Source organism: Bufo gargarizans, chromosome 1 (genome assembly GCF_014858855.1).
Source record: "Bufo gargarizans isolate SCDJY-AF-19 chromosome 1, ASM1485885v1, whole genome shotgun sequence".
Classification (NCBI taxonomy): Eukaryota; Metazoa; Chordata; class Amphibia; order Anura; family Bufonidae; genus Bufo; species Bufo gargarizans.
The window spans coordinates 609,130,170-609,154,350 of NC_058080.1; the positions used below are offsets into that span (position 1 = coordinate 609,130,170).

The 24,181-nt window shown below is 44.7% G+C and overlaps 1 protein-coding gene across 1 annotated transcript in view; it reads right to left on the reverse strand.

Annotated features, from left to right (window-relative positions):
- DMXL1 (Dmx like 1) overlaps positions 1-23,836 on the reverse strand; it is a 142,418-nt gene extending 118,582 nt beyond the window's left edge. Inside the window, 2 exon segments of the mRNA XM_044275895.1 lie at positions 5,043-5,168; positions 23,541-23,836. Of these exon segments, the coding sequence (XP_044131830.1) occupies positions 5,043-5,168; positions 23,541-23,627 (213 nt within the window). The 5' untranslated portion in view covers positions 23,628-23,836.
- Between the last annotated feature and the right edge of the window lie 345 nt (positions 23,837-24,181).

Genomic DNA, 24,181 nt, shown 5'->3' on the forward strand with positions numbered 1-24,181 from the left:
ACAAAGTATACATATTTGATATAATTGCGTCCGTAAACCTGCTCTATAAAAATAGCACATGATCTACCCTGTCAGATGAATGCTGTAAAAAAGAAGTGTGCCAAAATTGCCATTTTATGGTTACCTTGCCTCACAAAAAACGTGATATAGAGCAATAAAAAAAATAAATCATATGTACCCCAAAATAGTACCAATAAAACTTGCACCTTATCCCCTAGTTTCCAAAATGGGGTCCCTTTTTAGAAATTCTACTGTAGGGGTGCATCATGGGGGCTTCAAATGGGACACTGCATCTAAAAACCAGTCCAGCAAAATCTGCCTTCCAAAAACCTTATGGCGTTTCTTTCCTTCTGCGCCCTGCCATGTGCCCATACTAGGGATCGACCGATATTGATTTTTTTAGGGCCGATACCGATAATTTTTGAATTTCCCATTGGCTGCAGCAGCAGCACAGGGGGAGGGAGACACTGCTTCCTTCTCCCCTGTGCTGCTGAGGGAACACAGAGAGTGCTGTCAGCAGCGCGATCTGTGTTCCCCATATGTTATCGGAATATCGGCAAACTAAATGCTGATAACAGTCAAAATCCTCAATATCGGCCGATAATATCGGTAAAACCGATAATCTGTCGATCCCTAGCCCATACAGCAGTTTATGACCACATGTGGGGTGTTTCTGTAAACCGCAGAATCAGGGTAATAAATATTGAGTTTTGTTTGGCTGTTAACCCTTGATGTGTTAAAGGGAAAAAAAAAAAATGGATTAAAATGGAAAATCTGCCAAAAAAGTAACATTTTTACATTTCATCTTCATTTTCCTTGAATTCTTGTTGAACACCTAAAGGGTTAACAAAGTTAGTAAAAATCTGTTTTTAGTAGCTTGAGGGGTGTAGTTTCTACAATAGGGTTATTTATGTAAGCCCCACAAAGTGACTTAAGACACGTACTGGTCCTTAAAAAGTGTTTTTGGGAAATTTTCCAAAATAAAAAAATAAAAATGACATTTACAAAATGATGCCAACAAAGTAGACATATGGAGAATGTTAAGTAATAAATATTTTAGGAGGTATCACTTTCTGTTTTAAAAGCAGAGAAATAGAAATTTAGAAAATTGCAAATTTTTGAAAATTTTTGGTAAATTGGTGATTTTTTCATAAATAAAGATGAAATATATTGACTCAAATTTATGACCATCATGAAGTACAATGTGTCACAAGAAAAAACAATCTCAGAATGGCTTGGATAAATTAAAGTGTTCCAACGTCAATACCACAGAAAGTAACACGTCGGATTTGCAACAAATGGCCTGGGCAGGAGGGTGAAAACTAGCCAGGGGTAGAAAGAGTTAAAGGCATAGTAATCTTAGTGAATGTAAACATTTGACATTGCAGAAAGTAATAAAAATGCCTTAAAACATTCTCTCTCATTATTCGGGCATTTGGCAAATAATAATAATTATGGTAAATTCTAATTGACCAAAAACAGGAAAGGTTTATTCTGATTTCATGTCAGATATTGAGAAAAACCTGCATATGTGTCTTTTTATATAGTGTATGTACACTTCTGGTTTCAACAGTAGTTTCCATGGAAGCACCATAGAAACAAAACACATTATCATTTATTACACAATATTAAGATACAAAAAAATAAATAAATAATGACACAAAACAAACAATGATCCTGAATATCATGGCATGGCAGCATGACCTAGAATACCAGTTACACTTCAATTAACTGAAAAAGTCCCATTTGTTTGCCAGCCACTTCCTCATTTACCGGTGGTGAGGCACAAAATAAAAAGCAACCTCTTAAAATATACATTTATAAACACAAAGTTATCAAACCGGAACTTCTACACTCCTCCTATTACTTCTAACAGCGCCGCCGCCAGTCTACTGTGCAGGGTGTGATGTCTTTTTTTAACTTTTGTTATGTTCCCACTCTTTTCTTTTGAATACTATAAGCCTTAAGAATAGAGTAAAATCCTTTCTACCATAATGGAGAGAGTTTCACACATCTAGGACGTTCTGCTGGCAGCAACCAGGTCACTCCTCCTAATAGTGAAGCTGTAGACGTGATTGGCAGTAACTACACTGCCCGGGCTACAGACAGTGATGACCTATTGGCAGGAAGGGTTATCAATGTATGATCAGTGGGGTCCGAATCTCGGTACCCTGCAGATTGAAGGGGCTGTGGCGCTCTGCCATGTTCACCTGCACGCAGTCTACTTGTAGTTGTGGCGCAGGGTAATTACCATCTCCTCTCACCTTCACTAGAACATTACAGCTGGTAAGCCCAGTCTCCAGCCAAAAAACCCCTGTGTTTTCTGCAGAATTGTTAGACTGTTTGCATTGGGATTATTTAGAAAGTGCTGCAGACTGACACCAGTGAGGGCAACTAGATTTTGTGTTGACTTTTAGCCTTTATTAATAGGCTTAGTGTTCCTATAACCAGAGGTAGTGACCTACAGACCACAGCAAGATGTACTAAGGAGAACGGCAAAACAAAAAATATTACATCCTTCTACAAGGATGACCGTCTGAAAAACAGCTTCCCAGACCCTCGCCAGATCTGGGAAATGTTCTCATCAGGAATTTATTGCCCTCTGACACACAAAAAGGAACTTCTCCCTGCGATGCAAGGAGCTGCAAAACCTGTTCCGAAGTTATGAGCTCAGACAGAATCTGGATCTGCGGCCCGGAGAGGAACTCTATTTCCTGGGGCGTTGCTGTGTAGCCGATTCTGTGCACTATAAGGCTGCTTTCACACTAGCGTTCGGGTGTCCGCTCGTGAGCTCCGTTTGAAGGAGCTCACGAGCGGACCCGAACGCAGCCGTCCAGCCCTGATGCAGTCTGAATGGAGCGGATCCGCTCAGACTGCATCAGTCTGGCGGCGTTCAGCCTCCGCTCGCCTCCGCACGGACAGGCGGACAGCTGAACGCTGCTTGCAGCGTTCGGGTGTCCGCCTGGCCGTGCGGATCCGTCCAGACTTACAATGTAAGTCAATGGGGACGGATCCGTTTGAAGATGCCACAATGTGGCTCAATCTTCAAGCGGATCCGTCCCCCATTGACTTTACATTGAAAGTCTGGACGGATCCGTCCCAGGCTATTTTCACACTTAGCTTTTTTTTGCTAATATAATGCAGACGGATCCGTTCTGAACGGAGCCTCCGTCTGCATTATTATGAGCGGATCCGTTCTGAACGGATCCGCCCGAACGCTAGTGTGAAAGTAGCCTAAGTCATATTGGGGGTCTCCATGCTGGAGAAACAGGACAAAGCCACAAAGCAAGGATGAGTCTCATCAGCACAAACCAAAAAACACAACATTTTCCTGTAGCAATTTTGTAGGACACAATGAAGTAGTAGTGATATCAAAAAGGCCATTGCAAATCCAACAGATGCAGGAAAATTGAGGAATATAAATGTATGACCCTCTTGACTCACTAACTACAGGGCTGAATTGGTAACAAATATTTATGTCATGTTAAAAGATCAAAAGAATCTGCTCCAGAGATACCAGGTCTCTAACATCAATTCAGAGACCATAAGACGTTCACACTGCTCATCTTTTTGGGGATTTCCATACTGATTCCTGGGACCCCTGCCGATCAGCTGTACAAAGAGGCTGGTGCACCCCAGAGATGTCACGTTCATTGGTCACGTGTCCTTGGCGCAGACCTGACATTCTAAATCAAGCATAGCTGCTATATAACGTACGGCATTGTGCTTGGTAGACTGCGGCCTCCTCAGTTGATCGTCAGACCCACTTAATCTCATATTGATGATCTATCGTGAGAATAGGTCAGCAATATGTAAATCCATTCTTTACATCACTATATATTTTTCTTGTGACACAAAAGAGACCAAAGTTGTCTGGAAAGCTTGCTATGCAGCATCATTGCTTCCATTTTTGTTGGCCATCCAAGGCCCCTTTCACACGGGCGAGTATTCCGCACGGATGCGATGCATGAGTTGAACGCATTGCACCTGTACCGAATCCCGACCCATTCATTTCTATGGGGCTGTTCACATGAGCAGTGATTTTCACGCATCATTTACGCTTTGCGCGAAAATCGCAGCATGCTCTATTTTGCGTGTTTTTCATGTAACGCAGGCCCCATAGAAGTGAATGGGGTTGCGTGAAAATCGCAAGCATCCGCAAGCAAGTGCGGATGCAGTGCGATTTTCACGCACGGTTGCTAGGAGACGATCAGGATGGAGACCCGATCATTATTATTTTCCGTTATTACATGGTTATAAGGGAAAATAATAGCATTCTGAATACAGAATGCATAGTACAATAGGGCTGGAGGGGGTTAAAAAAATAAAAATGTAACTCCCCTTAGTCCACTTGATCGCGAAGCCGGCATCTCCTTCGGTCTTCATCTTAGCTGTGTGGAGGAACAGGACCTGTCATCACATGATCTTTTACCATGGTGATGGATCATGTGATGACCGGAGTGACGTCACCACAGGTCCTGTTCCTCCACACAGCTAAGATGAAGACCGAAGGAGATGCCGGCTTCACGATCAAGTGAACTAAGGTGAGTTAAATTTTTATTTTTTAACCCCTCCAGCGCTTTTTTTTTTACTATGCATTCTGTATTCAGAATGCTATTATTTTCCCTTATAACCATGTAATAAGGGAAAATAATAATCGGGTCTCCATCCCGATAGTCTCCTAGCAACCGTGCGTGAAAATCGCACAGCATCCGCACTTGCTTGAAATTTTCAATCAACCCCATTCATTTCTATGGGGCCTGCATTACGTGAAAAACGCACAAAATAGAGCATGCTGCGACTTTCACGCAACGCATGAGTAATGCGTGAAAACCACCGCTCATGTGAACAGCCCCATAGAAATGAATGGGTCGGGATTCAGTGCGGGTGCAACGTGTTCAATGCGCACGGAATACTCGCCCGTGTGAAAGGGGCCTAAGGGTACGGTCCGAGCACGGCTCTAACCGCGCTTCTCTTAACAAGAACAATAACACACTTTTCTAGTGGATAAGACGTAGCAGGCATCTCATACAAGTACTTACCCTGCCCTGCTGCATCGAACAGTCTACACATCCCACCAGCACATTGCCATGTTGGACTCCAGGGATTACCTGTAGTCTCTCAAAATCGCTTCCCAAAATGACAACATCACACCCAGATGCATAGGCCTGTGGAGTGAAAGACAGACACACATTTATATAAGATATAATATCGTTCAGAAAGGTACAATAAAGGGGGTCTTAGGCGAGTGTAAAGCTCCCCCCACACAGGTTTTACAATGAGATCTGGAACATGCAGTACGTTCATATCATATTAAGCATCCTGCTTTAATCTACTTAAAAGGAAAGACGACACTTGTCCGTGTAATGATGAGGGTGAGGTCACAAGTTGTGGCTGGACGCATGCGCCTAGAAGTTATGTAGCAACCAATGGCTGCACAATTTTGGTAAAATTGTGTGGCCACTTCGAGTGGGAATGGTTTGGCCACATGTGGCCAGTCACCATGACTCAACTATAAGGGTCCATTCACTGAGTTTTTTGGGCACATTTTCCAATTGGAACCAGCAACAAAAAATACCGACAAACAGGCACAGCCTACCATTCATTTCATGGGAAGCAGCACTTACATGGAGAAAAAAAAACAAGCAGCATGTCTTATTTTGGTACAGAATCTATCACTTAAAGGGGTTCTACAGTTTCTTTTAACTAATGATCTATCTTCTGGATAGATCATCAGCATCTGACCGGTGGGGGTCCGACACCTGGGACCCCCGACGACTGGCTGTTTGAGAAGGCAGCGGCGCTCCAGCAGCGCTGCGGCCTCCTCACTTTTTACCGCTGGCCCAGTGACATCACGACTAGTATCAACTGGCCTGGACGGGGCTAAGCTCTTCAAGTTAACAGAGCTTAGCCCCGCCCAGGCCAGTTGGAACTAGTCGTGATGTCACTGGGCCAGCGATAAACAGTGAGAAGGCCGCGGCGCTGCTTTCTCAAACAGCTGATCGGCAGGGGTCTCAGAGGATAGATCATCAGTTAAAACAAACTGCAGAACCCCTTTAAATGACAGCAGTAATGTATACACTTATAGGGTCGCTTATCAAACTGGTGTGAAGTAGAACTGCCTTAGTTGCCCATAGCAACCAGATTCCACCATTCATTTGCCAAAGGAGCTGTCAAATTCGAAAGGTGTAATCCGATTGGTTGCTACGGTCAACTAAGTCTACTTTCACACTCGTGTTTTGACTTTCCATTTGCAAGATCCGTTCAGGGCTCTCACAAGCGGTCCAATGCATTCTGAATGGAAAAGGATCCGTTGAGAATACATCAGTTTGGCTCCGTTGCGCCTCCATTCCGCTCTGGAGGCGAACACCAAAACACTGCCTGCAGCGTTTTGGTGTCCATCTGACGAAACTGAGCCAAACGGATCCGTCCTGACACACAATGTAAGTCAATGGGGACGGATCCGTTTTCTCTGACACAATAGAAAACGGATACTTCCTCCATTGACTTTCAATGGGGTCCAAGACTGTATTATCTTTAACAGAGCCAAAACGGATCAAACGGTTGTATTATCTGAACGGATGCATTTGTACAGATCCATGACGGATCCGCACCAAACGCGAGTGTGAAAGTAGCCCAAGTCAGTTGTACTTTCCACCAGTTTGATAAGCAACCCTAAAAGTGTAAACGTAGCTGTCAGTTCTTTACACCAGTTTGATAAATGACCTTCGTCCTCATGCACAAATCGCATTTTGAGTCAGTGTCCAATTCACATTTTTGCAGATCACACATAGATCCACTTATTTCTATGGGTCTACCAAAATTGTGGACTTCACATGGGAGGTCTCCGAATCTGTACCGTGAATTATAGAACATGTTCTATTGCCGTCAGCTTTGCTGACAAGAATAGCCAGTTCTATTGAATGGCGTAAGAAAACTGCGGCAGGCACACGGACGGTAACCATATTTTGCAGATCCGTGCACACCAAAGCGGATACGGTCATGTGCATGGGAATTTATACAGAGAATGCTATCACTGATAACATCTCCCCCTGTACTGAGAGGTGTTCTTGGGGGTGGCCAAAGATATAAAATGTATAAAATTTTAAGCTTTACTGAATCTTTTCCCACTAAAACTAGATAACGATCTGCTCATCTGCTCCTGCTCTATAACATACTGCCTGCAAACTGCACTGCATTTTATGGTGATAGATCCTCTTTAACCCCTTCCGACATGGTCACGTAAATGTACGTGGGGGAATGCAGTCTCTTGCCACACCCCCAGGAGGGTGCAGGAGCTGTGCCTGCCCGATCAGTAGTATTGACACCCGGCCCTCTGCTGTATCCGCTGGCATCGCTGTATGCAGTGGTCAGCACTGACCACAGCACATGCAGCGTTTACAGAGGAAGGGGGCTCCTTCCAATTCTATCAGCCCCCTGCACTGCGGTGACAGGGGGCCGAAAGTTGCTATGGCAGCCCTGATGATTTAGAGCCTGCCAGCTATTGAAGCCCAGGAGATCCAGCCCTCAGCCAACTGTCAGCATCTTATATTGTAAGACACTGACAGTTCAATGCAGCACAATATAGCATGTATTGTACTGCACTGAAACAGGGATCAAACCCAGAAAAGTTGAAGTCCCACAAAGGGACAAAAATAGAAAAAAGTTAAAAAAGTGTTCTGTAACGATCGGCTCTATAAAAATGTCACATTATCTACCCCCTCAGGCGAATGTCGAAAAAAATTAAATAAAACACTGTGCCCAAAAATATGGCTTTTACAAAATGGACACAAACTTTATTTTTTTTATGCTTTTATTGTGTAAAAATGAAATAACATTTTAAAAAAGGATATTAAGTATCATCACGTCCATAACAACCTGCTCCATAAAAATATCACATCAACTACCCCCTAAGGTGAATGCTGTTAAAAATAAATAAAAAGTGTGCCAAAATACGGTAGCTATTTTTTGTTATCTTGCCAAAAAAGTGTAATATTGAAGGATCAAAAAAATCATATGTACCCAAAAATGGTACCAATAAAAACATCAGCTCTTCCTGCAAAAAATTTTGCCCCTACACAGGACGATCGGCAAAAAAATACAAGTAATGTAGCTTTCAGAAAATGAAGACACAAAAACCATGATGATTTTTGCTTTCAAAAATGCTTTATTATGTAAAACAAACAAACAAATAGTCACATCTGTAACAACCTGCGATATAAAATCAACACATGATCTATCCTGTCAATAGAACTCTGTAAAAAAAAAAAAAAAAAAAAACATTTTGTGGTTCCCTTGCCACACAAAGTGTAATATTGAGCAATGAAAAATTATATGTACACCATAATAGTACCAATAAAACGGTCACCTCGTCCCGTAGTTTACAACATGGAGTCACTTTTTGAGAGTTCCTACCGTAGGGTGCATCAGGGTTCCAAGTAGTAGGTTCCAAAATGGAGTCATATATGGGTGCTTTCTACTATGTAAGCCCCACAAAATGACTTCATAATAAACTTGTCCTTAAAAAGTGGGTTTGGAAATTTTCTTTAAAAAAAATAAAATAAAAAATTATATAATTCAAAATTGCTTCTAAAATTCAAAGCCTTTTAGCGTCTTACAAAATAAAATAACATTTATAAAATGATGCTAACAAAGTAGACATATGGGGAATGTTAAATAACTATTTTATGAGGTATCACTAACAGTCTTAAAAGCAGATAAATTCAAATTTATAAAAGTGAATTTTTCAAATAAAAGTAAACAAAAAGTACATATTGACTCAAAATTTACCACTAACATGAAGTACAATATGGCAATCTCAGAATCGGTTGGATAAGTTAGAAAAAGAGTTATCACCACAAAGTGAAAATCTGCACCCGCGGATTTTCTTACTGAGTTTCCCGCCACGTATGATGGCACACGTTGTGGAATACAAGGGGTTTTTGCAGAAAAAAACAGCACCGTACACAAAGCTCATATACACTTTTTTTTATGGGCGGAAATTGACCTGCTGTGCGGATTTCCAAATGTGCAGCATGTCAATCATGTTGGCGGTTTTAGCTGCGGATTTGAAATCCTAGCCATAAAGCACAGTTAGATGATGCAGATGAGCTCCGTACAGAGCACACACAGAAGCATCTGCTACACGTGCAAAGAAGGAAAACATTTGCTACCGCCCCTCTCCTGACATGTTGACTAAACACTGCTTGTGTATATGTGCTACCGCGGCAGAGGAGCCGGAACCAGTCCAGAGCGCTCCTGCTGGGACAGATCCGGCCCTGTTATCCCAGGTCATCACTGCCACATACAATACACATGCTCTAATTGTAGTGCCGTTACAGTCAGGCCAGACTGAGACGCTACTATTTCCAGACCAGTGTCTAAATGACAGGGTTATGAAAGCCTGTACTTAAAGCAGCCACAATCCATTCATTGTGGCCGGATTTCACAAGAGGCTCATAGAAAACTGCCCCAATAAGGACATGTCCAGGATTACAGGAAATGCACATGTAGAGAAAATGCTGCAGATCTCCACACAATGGGGGGTCATTAAAGGGGTTGTCTAACTTGGTCTAAAAGCCCCTGACAAGATTGTTATTTTCCATATTGCTTCCTTTGCTGGCTGGATTCAATTTTCCATCACATTATACGCTTCTCGTTTCCATGGTTACGACCACCCTGTAATCCAGCAGTGGTGGCCGTGCTTCCACACTATAGGAAAAAGCTCCCGGCACTTTTTCCTATAGTGTACAAGCACGGCCACCACTGCTGGATTACAGGGTGGTCGTAACCATGGAAACCCCCAACCCCAGTATTATAAAGTAAAATCATTGGTGGTGCAGTGCGCCCCCCCCCCCTTCCTCTTAGTATTATCACTGGTGGTGCAGTGCACCCCCAAACGCCCATCCCCCAAGTATTATCATTGGTGTCAGTGGCAGTTCCGATCGGAGCCCCAGCAGTGTAAGCCTGGAACTCCAATCGGTTTAAATCATCCCCTTGCCCAATTTTACATATAAAATATATGAACAATACATTTACATATCGCCACGGCCGAATAAGTGTGAACTATAAAAATATTTAAAAATAGCAAAAGAATAAATAAAAAAATAGCAATTCGCCATTTTTTGTCACCTTGTCCCAACAAAAATTTGCATCGGACTGTTCTATTATGGTCCAGACATTGCATAAAAGCTGAAATGCACGCAGCTTTTTTGGCGTTTTATTTTTTTCACGTGTATCGCAATACTTTTTTATGGTATCGAAATAGTCAAAATTTTGTTATAGTGACAACCCTAGGCAAGACGTGTGTTTTTATTTAATTTTATTATACCGTAATTATGTATTTTAAGTTTGGCAAAAACATTTTTTAGTTTGGCTCCTAAATTTTTCAGGTTAGGAGCCAATGGCTCCTTGATATTTTTTTTTTAGTCTGGAGCCCTGGATGAGGGCACAAATGAACATGGGACCAACACAGATGCCTTCAGCTGCCAAGTGCACATACAACAGGCCAGCCAGTTTCATAGATAGAAATCTGCTGACAGATGCCCTTTAGGCCTCATGCACACAACAGTATTTTTTCACTGTTAGGGCCGCTTCACACGAGCGGATGCCGTGCGTGGCATCCGCTCCGTGAAAGAGTGCCAAGACCCGCTGCAGACTGCAGAGGCACGGAGCGGTAACATGACTGTTAATGCTCCGTGCCTCTCTGTGATCTCTTTACTACGAAATCACAGTGACAACGTGTGAAGCGGCCCTTAGTGATTTGGCTTCAGTGGTTCGTGTCCGATTTTGCTTCAGTTGTGTTTCCTTGTGTCTTCCTTTTTTTTTTTTTTTGTCTGACAGAGGGAAAAAAAGGAAGGTTAATGAAAAAAAGTGTAATTTTAAGGTCTTGTAGAAAATAACGGACACGGACGACATACCAGTTGTGCATCAGTTTTTTTTGACGGACCCATTGACTTGAATGGGTCCGTCCTCAGTTTTCCACTGACAAGAATAGGACAGGTTATATTTTTTTGACGGACTGGAATCACGGACGCGGAGAAAAAAAAAACAGGACTATCAGTTTTTTTTCACAGCTCCATAGAAATGAATGGGACCTCGGCTAAACTGTGAAAAATGACGGAACAGACGCGGATGCACACAATGGTCGTGTGCATGAGGCCTTAAACACATAGGGGGCAGGGGCGGACTGGCCATAGATCCTACTGGGAAGTGTATAATACTGCTAAGGGGAACGTATTTTGAGCAGTATGTTGTGCTGTACTGTGTATTTGGTTCTGCTGGGACAGCATTTTTGGCTGCACTACTATATTGCTGGGGCCACTTTTAGGTTTGTTTCATTTTTCAAACCTGCTATTCCAGTTTTGTAGAGCAAGAAGGTCACAAGAGACTCCCGTGTACGACATTTGGTGCATATTCCGCATCATTTGGTGGGCTTTGCAAGTGGAGTAAAAGTAGGTCAGGATTTCAGAATAGAACATATTTAAGTCTCATTTATGATATTCAACTCTTTTTTTAAAAGTCACAAAAAAGTGGCCTCTTCACTCCAGGCAACCCCCTGGTACACCACATGGCACTTGTGCCGAATATATTATTACTGTGCACCATATCATAAATTTGGCGCAACCTCACCAAGCAAAGGCAAACTTAAAACTGACAGCAAAACCACCACAAATGATAAATTCCCCCCAGATTTTCCCCTTCACAGACTAGGGGAGTTTACTATGCTGCAAGTCCCAAATTTCATTGCATGCTTCTTTTGGCATCACAATGTGCAAATTTTACCCCTTTATGATACCTTTCAGAGGTGGTGAGAAAAGGTGCCTGGCGAGGGCAGCGTAGCACGCCCAGCACATTTATCTTTATTCATGTGAAGGAAAAAAAAAAAAAAAAAAAAAAAAAAGAAGACTGGCTCGCAGCCAGCAGGAGTATGTGCCAAATACATGAGAGTCGGGCACCTCTGCAGAAACACCCTCCGGCGGCACAGCAGGAATCAAGAACAGCAAGGAAACCACCAGTCTTGATAAATGTCCCCAAGAGCCCATTCAGACGGCCGTATGAACGGGTCCGTAAAAGATGCGGACAGCACACCGTGTGCTGTCCGCATCCGTGGTTCTGTTCCGCGGCTCTGCGGAAAGGATAGAGCACGCAGACAAGAATAGGCATCATCTATTATGGTTGCGGCCATGTGCAAATTGCGGAAGGCACAAGGCTGGTATCCGTGTTTTGCGGATCTGCAAAACACTACGGCTGTCTGAATGAGGCCTAGATTTAAGAAAACAGTAGAAAATGGTGCACGTTTGTTTTTCCAGTGACCCTTGATCAGTGGAAAATTGCTGAGGTGTGAATAACCACATTAGTCAGTGGATCCATGTGCTGTCTGTGGAGAGGACGGACAGCGCACAGCCATGATTCAATGTGTGTGACAGAGACCCTAAAAGAACCACCCTATGAAGATGCCCCTAGTTTCAGACGAGAATGTTCGGGTGTTATTTCCTTGCCTGAACGCTGCTCCATGATGGTTTATAATGCTGTGGGTTCCTGCCTGACCTCCGCTGTAATGTACTCAACTGGTGGCTTTGTCAGCACAGTTCATCACAGCGGAGTTCAAGCAGGAACCCACAGCATCATAAATCCTTATAGTAATGCCTGGGGCATTGGCTCAAGTCAGAAAGAATATTCTCTGCCACCTGCTCACTGTAGCTAGGATGGTTATCCCAAGACATTGGAGATCGACGGTAGTGCCCTCTGTCCATGAATGGTCGGAAGAGGTTCCATTCATTCATAGAATTAGTAGCGGAGGCTCACGACCGCACATCCGCTTTTTCAGCCCTCTGGAACTCATGGATGGCTTTCATGGCCTGCAGAGTTGGAATGACTGCCGATGGATCCTATATAGTGCCTGTATGTAGAGCGAATGTCAGGTTCTTATCAGGTTTATCTGCGTGATATCTGCCCCCCCCCTATTCTTACCGCTCTTGCTTGCTTTTTCCTTCTTTCACAACTGGGATTAGTCGTCAACATGCCCTCTGCAAACAGGAGATGCCAAGATGGTTGAGATTATATTGCCCGTTTATTATCGTGCTCATTTATGTCACCTTGTCTTTATACATGATGTGGACAGGTTACACTGTTACGCACTTTTTGTATCCGAGAATTGTACTGATAAAATAAGATTATACAAGAGCAGTGTTCGGACCGGGAACTGATGCTCACAGACAGAGCGCGAGTCCCCAAATGAACACGCCTTACAAAACTCGAGAGAAGTCCACTCTGGCCGTGCACTGCGCGGATTTTCCACAAAAATCGGTGTAGAAGCAAAGTCAAAGTCAATCTCCCCCACACAGTACTGAAAAAGCAGACAGCGTATATTGACCTACATTGCAGATTTTAAATCCACAGCATGTCAGTTTATTCTGTAATCTGTGGAAGATCTGCATGTAAAGCATGTGGATTTATTATTTATTTATTTTTAATGGATTTTGCTGCTGGAATCCACTGTGGATTTTTCTCATGTGGACATAAGGATAAGGCCTCATGCACACAACCGTTCAGTTTTTTTTTGCTGTCCGCAAATTGCGGGCCTTCCACAATTTGCAGAATGGAACAGGCGGCCCATTGTAGAAATGTCTATTCTTGTCTGCAAAAACAGACAATAGAACAAGTTATATTTATTTTGCGGGGCCACGGAACGGAGCAACGGAGTTGCGGCCCCATTGAAGTGAATAGGTCCGCACCTGAGCTGTAAAAACTGCAGCTTGGATGCGGACCAGAACAACTTTTGTGTGCATGAGGCCCCCTTTATCACTGTACCACATTATAACTGATGTAAAGGTAATACATCTGAGCGGAGGCGATTCTTCCCTGCAGAGGTTATGCTGCAGCCCCTACCCTCCTAGCTCCGGTCTCTGTACTAGAACAGGAAGTCCAGGTCCTTCTTCAGACTTTAGCTTTGTGTACTGTATACAGTGTGCACTGACAGAAGCCTATTGTCAGAAAATAGCTCTGACCGCCTTGTTGCACAGCTCCTTGCTTCAGGCTTGTTTCTTAGCCCTAAATTTTCCAACACATGCCATTTTTTTTTTTCCAGTAAAGGTGAATTCTGTCAGTTTTTTACCTGTTGATCCAGAGCTAAAAGGTACTTTCACACTAGCGTTATTCTTTTCCGGTATTGAGTTTTGTCCTAGGGGCTCAATACCGGAAAAGAACTGATCAGTTTTATTCTAATACATTCTGAATGGAGAGAAAACTGTTCAGTATGTATCAGAATGTCTTCAGTTCAGTCCCTCTTACAGAATTTAGCCAGTGAAAATACCGCAGTATGCTGCGGTATTTTCTCAGTCCAAAATTCCGGAACATATTGAAGACTAATCCGAGTTGTGAAAGAAAGAAAAAGAAAGCAAGAGCGATAAGAATGAGGGGGGAAGGGGGGGGGGGGGGGGTGCAGATATCACGCAGATAAACTATATAGGATTCTTGGATCCATCGGCAGTCATTCCAACTCTGCAGGTCATGAAAGCCATCCATGAGTTCCAGAGGGCTGAAAAAGCGGATGTGCGGTCGTGAGCCTCAGCTACTAATTCTATGAATGAATGGAACCTCTTCCGACCATTCATGGACAGAGGGCACTGCCGTCGATCTCCAATGTCTTGGGATAACCATCCTAGCTACAGTGAGCAGGTGGCAGAGAATATTCTTTCTGACTTGAGCCAATGTTCCAGGCATTACTATAATGATTTATGATGCTGTGGGTTCCTGCTTGAACTCCGCTGTGATGAACTGTGCTGACAAAGCCACCAGTCGAGTACATTACAGCGGAGGTCAGGCAGGAACCCACAGCATTATAAACCATCATGGTGCAGCGTTCAGGCAAGGAAATAACACCCGAACATGCTCATCTGAAACTACAGGTATCTTCATATGGTGGTTCTTTTAGGGTCTCTGTCACACACATTGAATCATGGCTGTGCGCTGTCCGTCCGCTCCACAGACAGCACATGGAGCCATTGACTAATGTGGTTATTTACACCTCAGCAATTTTCCACTGATCAAGGGTCACTGGAAAAACAACAGACGTGCACCACTTTGGTCTGTGATGTGGACCTACACACCCATTGAAGACTATGGGACTGTGAGCAGGCATGCATCTTGTTTCAGGGGCCATGCTGCAGGGACTTGTTAAAAAATTATTTTTTACTGGGGGGAGGGGAGTGGGCACACAGGAAGTTTTTTCGTTAGAGAAGTCAACAGAACAGCAGAATCCTGTGATTTCAGTAGGACCAATAAACTATCTCAGGCATCTTACACACGAGCGATCTTTCCATCAGGATGCAATGCACGAGGTGAAAGCACAGGATCTGGACTGAATCCTGACCCATTCAGTTCAATGGGTCGGTGTGTGCACACATGCGTACTTTTTAACATATCCTCTTCACATTTAGGGAAAGGAAAAAAAGAAAAAATTTGCAGCGTTTTCTATATTGTGCAGCTTTTCACGCAGCCCTGGCTCTATAGAAGTGAATGGGGAGGCTGATGATTGCTAGGAGATGTAGATGATGATTCTTCTTCACGCACATGAAAATCCAGATACAATCTGGACGGGACACACTGAACCCAATCAGAGACAAAACTGATTGAACTTGCACGCAAAACCATCAGTTTTCCCCTGAACAGACCCTGCACCGCTGACGCGTCATGGCTGAGGTCAGCGATTGGATGACTGTCCATGCAGGGAGGGCGGTGAAGACAGCCTTGGACAGAGCTGGGTCAGAGCAGCGGGACCAAGTATACTGCCCTTTACAGGTCCTGCAGGGTCAAGGGCAGGATTAAAAATTATTTTAAAATATGTGAACCAATCACTTTAACGATCACTTGTCCACATACTATCAAAAACTGCTGCAGTTACTGACCCTCTAAAGTGCAATCTGTCCATGTAAGGCTGCTTTCACACTAGCGTTCGGGTGTCCGCTCGTGAGCTCCGTTTGAAGGGGCTCACGAGCGGACCCGAACGCAGCCGTCCAGCCCTGATGCAGTCTGAATGGAGCGGATCCGCTCAGACTGCATCAGTCTGGCGGCGTTCAGCCTCCGCACGGACAGGCGGACAGCTGAACGCTGCTTGCAGCGTTCGGGTGCCCGCCTGGCCGTGCGGATCCGTCCAGACTTACAATGTAAGTCAATGGGGACGGATCCGTTTGAAGATGCCACAATATGGCTCAATCTTCAAGCGGATCCGTCCCCCATTGACTTTACATTGAAAGTCTGGACGGATCCGTCCGAGGCTATTTTCACACTTAGCTTTTTTTTTGCTAATATAATGCAGACGGATCCGTTCTGAACGGAGCCTCCGTCTGCATTATTACGATCGGATCCGTTCAGAACGGATCCGATCGAACGCTAGTGTGAAAGTAGCCTAAAAGAACCCATAGTAAGAGGCCTGAATTAGGAACAGTGATAGATGTGTGTTATCTGTAAACAGATTCTATCTATCTATCTATATATATGAGAAAAATCCAACGGGAGCACCATCCAGAGAGCGGGTGCACCATCCAACAATGGGTTTCAAACTTGCGATGTTTCGGCTCACATGAGCCTTCCTCACATGAGATAGAGATAGATATATATATATATATCTATCTATCAGTTTCCCAGAAATAGAGAAGAAAAAGGGATGGCACAATGAGTCTTGTGGTACACCGACTCAAAGAGGGTATAGAGAGATTCATTGGGACTCAGGGATTCTAAAAGGCCTTACAGAAATATAGCAGAATCTGGGGGAGCAGAGGCGGACCGTGTGTGGAGAAAGCACCTTACTAGTATTTGGTTTACTGGCGTTTTGGTTTCTGTTTCCGAGATCCGGTCAGGGCTCTCCCAAGCGGTCCAAAATGGATCAGTTTTGCCCTAACACATTCTGAATGGAAAAGGATCTGCTCAGAATGCATCAGTTTGCCTCTGATCGGTCTCCATTCTGCTCTGGAGACTGACAAAAAAACTCTGCCTGCAGCATTTTGGTGTCCGTCTGACGAAACCGAGCCAAACGGATCCGTTCTGACACACAACATAAGTCAATGGGGACAGATCAGTTTTCTCTGACAATAGAAAACGGATCCGTCCCCTATTTACTTTCAATGGTGTTCATGACGGATCTGTCTTGGCTATGTTAAAGTTAATACTGAACGGATGCAGACTTTTGTTTTATCTGAACGGATCCGTCTGTGCAGATCCATCACGGATCCCCACCAAACACGAGTGTGAAAGTAGCCTTAGCAGTTCGCATGTCACGGTTGAGAACAGTTTCTGTTGAATGCTTTGGCTACAATCCAGATTCTGGGTGATCAAATAAGGAAATGGGTAGAAACTTCTGAGCAGTTTGGAGAGGATTGGGTGTTGCAATGCAAATCAACAGTGTAAGTTAAGATGCGAAACTCTGCTATACATCTATCTCACAGAAACGTGCCTCTTTCTCCACTTATCAGGCTCAGTGTTAACCCAATCACAGCTCTTTGCTCTGACATCCACTATAAACGATTCCCCTTCCCTACATCAGACACTGCTTCAGTCCGTTACTTCTAATAAGACATACTACATCTTCACTGGAGGCGGCACACGGCGCAGGAGGCAAAATTAATCCTGAGGATGTGGTGACTAGCAGGGCCCTGCTGCGCTAGGGGAATCGTGAGGCAACCCCCCCCCCCCCCCCATCCTGGGTAGCTGCGAGGAGAGGTTTAACATAATTCTCACAAAAGGTCACATAGTGGAAACACGGTTCAGCCCAAGTACGGAACATGCCTTTTCTGCACCATTAATTTTAAGTGGCGGTATAGTAACACTTCTAAACACTCAGCAAAGTCTCTAATCTTCTGCTAGAAATCACCACACACAACTAGGAAGATTACAGGTATTCACGTGTGCAAATGTATAGGTATGGCGGGCTTATGTAACTACACCGACACTTTACATCATACCCATCATTATAGTGTTGTTATGGTTGCAGAGATGAGTAGTAGATATGAATATATAAAACTTTGTAATGTATCTTATTCAAAGTAAGGCTGAATTGATAATACCTCCATTTATTTCCATTAGAGGAGCAGAACGATGAAAATAACAGAAATGCCCGGTACTGGCAATAACTGACCCAAACAGATCCCACTGATTACAATGAGGTCCGTTTAGTTACCTTTTTTTTAGCTGAGAAAAATATTTTCTTCTGCATGAAGATGAACGAGCACTACTATGATTGTTCATCCCCACACATTGGGGGAGATTTATCAAACTGGTATAAAGTAGAGCTGGCTTAGTTGCCCATAGCAACCAGGCAGATTCCACCTTTAATTTGACAGCTCCTTTGGAAAATAAGGTGGAATCTGATTGGTTGCTATGGGCAACCAAGCCAGTTCTACTTTACACCAGTTTGATAAATCTCCCCCATTGTTTGTTAGTAACATATCCCTGGGCGATGTGCTGCTGAGAAATGGGTTCACATGAAATATGCCTTCATCTGATGGACCAGTGTTTGCTCGTCCTTCCAGCAATCAGCATCACCTTACATGGGGCAATTATCAGGAATCGGTGCTTATCCAAACGGTCGGCCATGATAATTGTATTTTGAAAATCAGATGTGTGAACTGACCCTTAGACTGCGACATCTTTAGCCACCTAAAACACAGCGACCCATGAGCCCCATCTTCATTCCAGGTTCAGAATCCAGTCATAACCCTACTCTCTCTCTCTGTCTTCTCTGCTGACGGACATCATAAAGGATCGTCCCTAAGTTTATTTATATTCCAACCTGTATGTCTATCAAAGAAACACACACAGCAAACAGAACTGCAGTATAAAGCATAGAGTAAGAACCGAGCAGCAGCATGCTCTTCTGAAAAGACCAATGGTGGAATCAGAGCAGACAACCTCATGCACACAATACCGCCCTAGAACAGGACAAGTTATATTTTTTGTGGGACTTTTTTGTGCGGTCTGCACTTTCTGAATGGGTCCGAGTCTGATCTGCAAAACATGCGGATCGGATGCAGATGAAAGACGGCCGTGTGCAGGAGGCCGCACTGCGATTTGGACTCTTTCTTCCAGGAGCAGCATTACTCCTCCTCCGACAGAAGTGGGGGAATCATGTGCTGTAATAAGAATATTAGATTCTGCTTTGAAAGCCGAGCGGCATTCGTTCTATTCTCACACCTCCGGACACTTGGAGTAATTTCATTATTGCAACTGTGGAAAGCAAATGTCAGACAAAATCCAGGAATCCATTGAAGCGGCTGGAAGGTGAAGCAGAGAAGCACTGGCTGAACAGGAGCGTTACCGCGCTATCCGACAGCCTGTGGTTATAGTCATCATGTAAAGGTCCCTATTAAATACAAGATTATATGATTAAAACGAGCGCTGCAGATAATGTAAACAGATTCCTGGGTGTAGTTTAGGCCTCTTTTACACGAGCGATACGGATAGTGTCAGGACGCGTCCAGTGAAGCTCGCACCATTTCGCAAGAAAGTTCTGTAATGCATTTTGATACGTTTTTCACACGTGTGATAAAAAAAAAAATAAAAAAAAAAAAACAGAAGGTTTACAAACAACATCTCTTAGCAACCATCAGTAAAAAACTGACAAAAATAGTTCTTTTTTTTGCGGGGCTGCGGAACGGATATACGGAAGTGGACAGCAGACAGGTGCGGTGTCTGCATCTTTTGTGGGGCCACTGAGATGAATGCTCCTGCATCCGACCCACTAAAAACGTGGATCGGATGCGAACCAAAACCACGACCATGGGCATGAAGCCTTAGGCTTGGGCTACACTGACTCTTGTGCAGCACAACTGATTGATTAACATGAATGAACCAGAGGTGCAGTGCACATCCATGTAACCGCACACCTAAATCCTCCGGTTGGAGATTCTGACCAATTTGCCCCAGATGTCACCGTCTGCATCGCAAAGAATGACATGATGCGAAGTAAATATCCATACAATTAGGCTACTTTCACACTCGCGTTTGGTGCGGATCCGTCATGGATCTGCACAAACACATCCGTCCAGATAATACAACTGCATGCATTGGTTCAGAACGGATCCGTTTGTATTATCTTTAACATAGCCAAAACGGATCCGTCTTGAACACCATTGAAAGTCAATGGAGGACGGATCCATTTTCTATTGTGCCATATTGGGTCAGTGAAAATGGATCCTTCCCCAATGGCTTACATTGTGTGCCAGAACGGATCCGTTTGGCTCAGTTTCGTCAGACAGACAGTGTCCGCCGCCAGAGCAGAATGGAGGCTGAACGGAGCCAAACTGATGCATTCTGAGCGGATCCTTAGCCATTAAGAATGCATTAAGGGCAAAACTGATCCATTTTGGACCACTTGTGAGATCTCTGAATGGATCTCCCAAACGGAAACCAAAACGCCAGTGTGAAAGTAGTCTTAGATGTGTTTTTGAAAATCTCATCTTCTTAGCTGGTAACGCAATATGCTGTGGATTTCCCGCATGAAAGGGCGCCTGCACAAGCAGAAGATTTTGTGGCAGAAAATTCCGGGACTCAGTTCCAGAATTTTCTGCCAAAAAATCTGCTGCGTGTGAAGGTGCCCTTAATGTGGCCTCATATACAAGGCTTCGTGTATAAGAAAAAATAAAAAACCACGAATGCAGGCAGAGGCATAGTTTGGGCCTATAGAAGGCTACGGGTGCAGATTTCAGGGCACATCCGTGTAGCCATGAGCACCAGGGTACAGTACGATGCCACTAGAAGTCCCTGACGTCGGGTCACATTCAACCAAGGTGCCATAACCCAGATACAACCAAAGAAAGACATAAGTTGTGAAGGTGGTAAAAGTGCCAACTATACCACACATTCTATTACCACGTCTACGCCATTTTATCTAGCCCACTACTATGGTGTCACTTTGAGAATGGGCACGATACTCATTTCAGACCGCAGATAACTCACCTAAACGTATGCACATAACATCAATCTGTGCCCTTATGTAACAGGTTTTACTAAAATAAACCTTTCACATGTGGATAGAGAAAACCTACACAGACACATCTGGTGATGTAACAGACTGCAGGTGTATGCACCGGGATAGCAGAGCTGTGTATGTCTTGTTACATAGCGCTGAATAAACATTCCTTCGCTGCCTGAATGGGTGTGAAATCCGGCTTCATTCAGTCCTGGAAATATTACACCTGTATAGCCCTAAAGCTGGAGTGATATGGAGGTGCAGGAATCCTGCCCAGGGCCGCAGGTGACCTTGTCTGTTATCGGCTGCGGTGACGGACGAGCTGGCTGAACTCCAAAATCTACTAGAACCGATGGGGCTGCTGCGGCCACTGCGCCGTGGATGGGGCCCCTAATATGTTGTTATCTCTTATCAGCGAGGGTGCTGGGTGTCGGACCCCCACCAATCTGATACTGGTGACATATCCTGATGACTAGAGACCAGACAACATGGTACACTGCGCCGTTAATTGCAATCTAGGATTTTTGGAAAAACTATGAAAGTGTCAATAACAATCAAAAAAACACATGAGTAGTGCTCAGCGGCATAGGCAATATTCGAATTCGCAATATTTTGTGAATTTTTGTCCGAATATTCGCAATAAATTTGCTAATTCGATAATTTGTGATCTCCAGTCATTGTTTACTTGATCGCAAAAAAATCGGCAATGTAATATATTTGCGAATTCTCGAAGCGGCGATATTCGCGATTAAAATTCGCGATTCGAATATTTGCGCCAACACTAATGAGTTTTCTCGCAAATTATTCAACTTTTCATTGGACAATTTTATCACCACAGTCAGATTATCGCCATGGACACTACTTAAAAGGGGTTGTGCAAGCTATTATTTTATGTAGGGAAACTGCCCATCCAGCGCTGCAGTGGTTACATGCGGTAAGCCATTGGCTGCAGTGCCTTCCTCATCTCTGGACTGCAGCCAGTGACGCCCCGTGTACCGCTGCAGCCAATGGCTAGCCTCAGTAGTGGACGGCCATCACCGCTGCGGCCAATGGCTAGCCTCAGTAGTGGACGGTCCATCACCGCTGCGGCCAATGGCTAGCCTCAGTAGTGGACGGTCATCACCGCTGCGGCCAATGGCTAGCCTCAGTAGCGGACGGCCATCACCGCTGCGGCCAATGGCTAGCCTCAGTAGCGGACGGCCATCACCGCTGCGGCCAATGGCTAGCCTCAGTAGCGGACGGCCATCACCGCTGCAGCCTGAGGAAGGGAAGTTTTTATTACTGTATTTTATCAGGCTTCCCGGTAACTTTCCTACATGAAAAATAACTGACAACCCTTTAAGGGTTGCACTGCTGACATCTTACTGCAGCTATATGGCATTGAGTATATAACAAACCATGTGCACTTACACAGGTCACTGAACTCTACGGCTTAGTAGTGTGGAAAATCAGCAGCGTCAGTAAAGGACCATGCTGCGCACAAAAACCACAGCGGAAACTGATCTGTCTGAATTTATGCGGCGGTTCTCCTCTGTGGATATCACCCCTTGTAATGGAGACGGTGAGATCCACAGCAAAAAACGCATGCGATATGGTGCATTCTCGGGTACGTCCACGCAGGATGAAAAGTCTGCAGATTTGTCAATGGGGATGCAGCGGTTATCCGGATCCAGTAGCCTCTGGTCGGTCGTTCCCTGCCGGATCAGGTTAGCGGAGATGTGAACAAGCCCTTACACATGGATAAAGAATACGGTCGTGTGCACGAAATCTGCAGCGTTAACCAACCTGCAGTGCGGTTGGCAAATCTCCATTATGTCTATCTACACTCGTGGATTAAAAAACCATGACAAATTCACTGCGAAACCTGTGGAGGAAATTCTGCCCTGGAAAATGGACTCTATATGACTGTACCCTAAAGGGGAACTCTACTATTCTTAATAATTTATGGCAGGGTTACTGTAGCTCAGCTCCAATTTACACGAATGGGAGCTGGGACGTAGTACACAGACACGGCCGCTAAGTAGTGACCAGATATTTCTACAGAAATCAGCCGATCAGACCGCCACTGATCTAATACTGATGACCTATCCTGAGGATGGGTCATCAATACCAAGAGAATGGAAACCCCCTTTAAAGTCAGTGTATCAGCACAGGAGAGAGAACTTCCTGCAACAGCTGGGATAAGCGGCGCCCACTTAGCACCGCCCGTCTCTGTACACTCATTTACAGACATGTCAACAGAAAAATCCCTCCATGCGTTACATATGTACATATACACACCTAGACGTATGACGCGTCCTGACACATAAGGATGAAGAACCCTGCAGATATCCCACCGCGGCGGTCCTACCTAACATCTATGATGGGGATCCTGGAGCCATACTTACAGTACCAATGCTTCTACCACGTTATCCAAGGGTAGGGCACTACTACCTGGCATTGGCAAGGTTGGCGCACAGGCGCTTCTTCAGCCATGGCAAATAGGGGCACAACTTATGTAAAGGCACTGGCCCCCACTGTACTCTTCCATTGACTTCTATGTGGGGGGGGGGGGGGGTCATAGTGAGGTGCTCACCGTTATTGGCTGCTCCTGGAGGCTCCCCACAGAGAAGCAGTGATCCCCTGGGTTGACGGCTCCTGTTAGCACCTGGTGCAGATTCATGGTCCAGCGGCCGCATAGAGCCCGGCACACAGCGGGTAGTATCAGCACGACATGGGACTTCCCGGAGTCACCCCGTCAGGTGAATGTCACGAGCAGTCGCGGGGAGGCGTCCGTCCGGTACAGGTGCTGCTGGCAAGTAGGAGCACGACTGAAAATAAACGCAGAAAGCAGACACTGAGGTAACCACTCGTTCTACACTGCGCATGCGCGCGTCTCTCACTGCACCTTCGTTACCGTCATCAGTGCGCCAGCTTCACCCTCCGCAAACCCACTCACTCCGCCCTCTAGCGTTCAACTTGTCACACTGAACGCAAGGAAGAAGTTTGGGGGGCGTGTCCCGGAAGCTCGGGATTCATTGGACGCTTTTCTCACTGAAAGGCGGGGTTTAATGGTGACGTGAAAGCGCATGCGTCGTAAGGGCACGGTCACATGAGCAGTCGATGCGCTGCTTTCGGGTTGTGACTGCTGTTGTGTTCACCAAACTTTCCTAGTGTTTGTGTGTGATATGTGGCGGAGAGTGCGGCGTGGCACAGGTCTAATTAGAGCGTTGGACA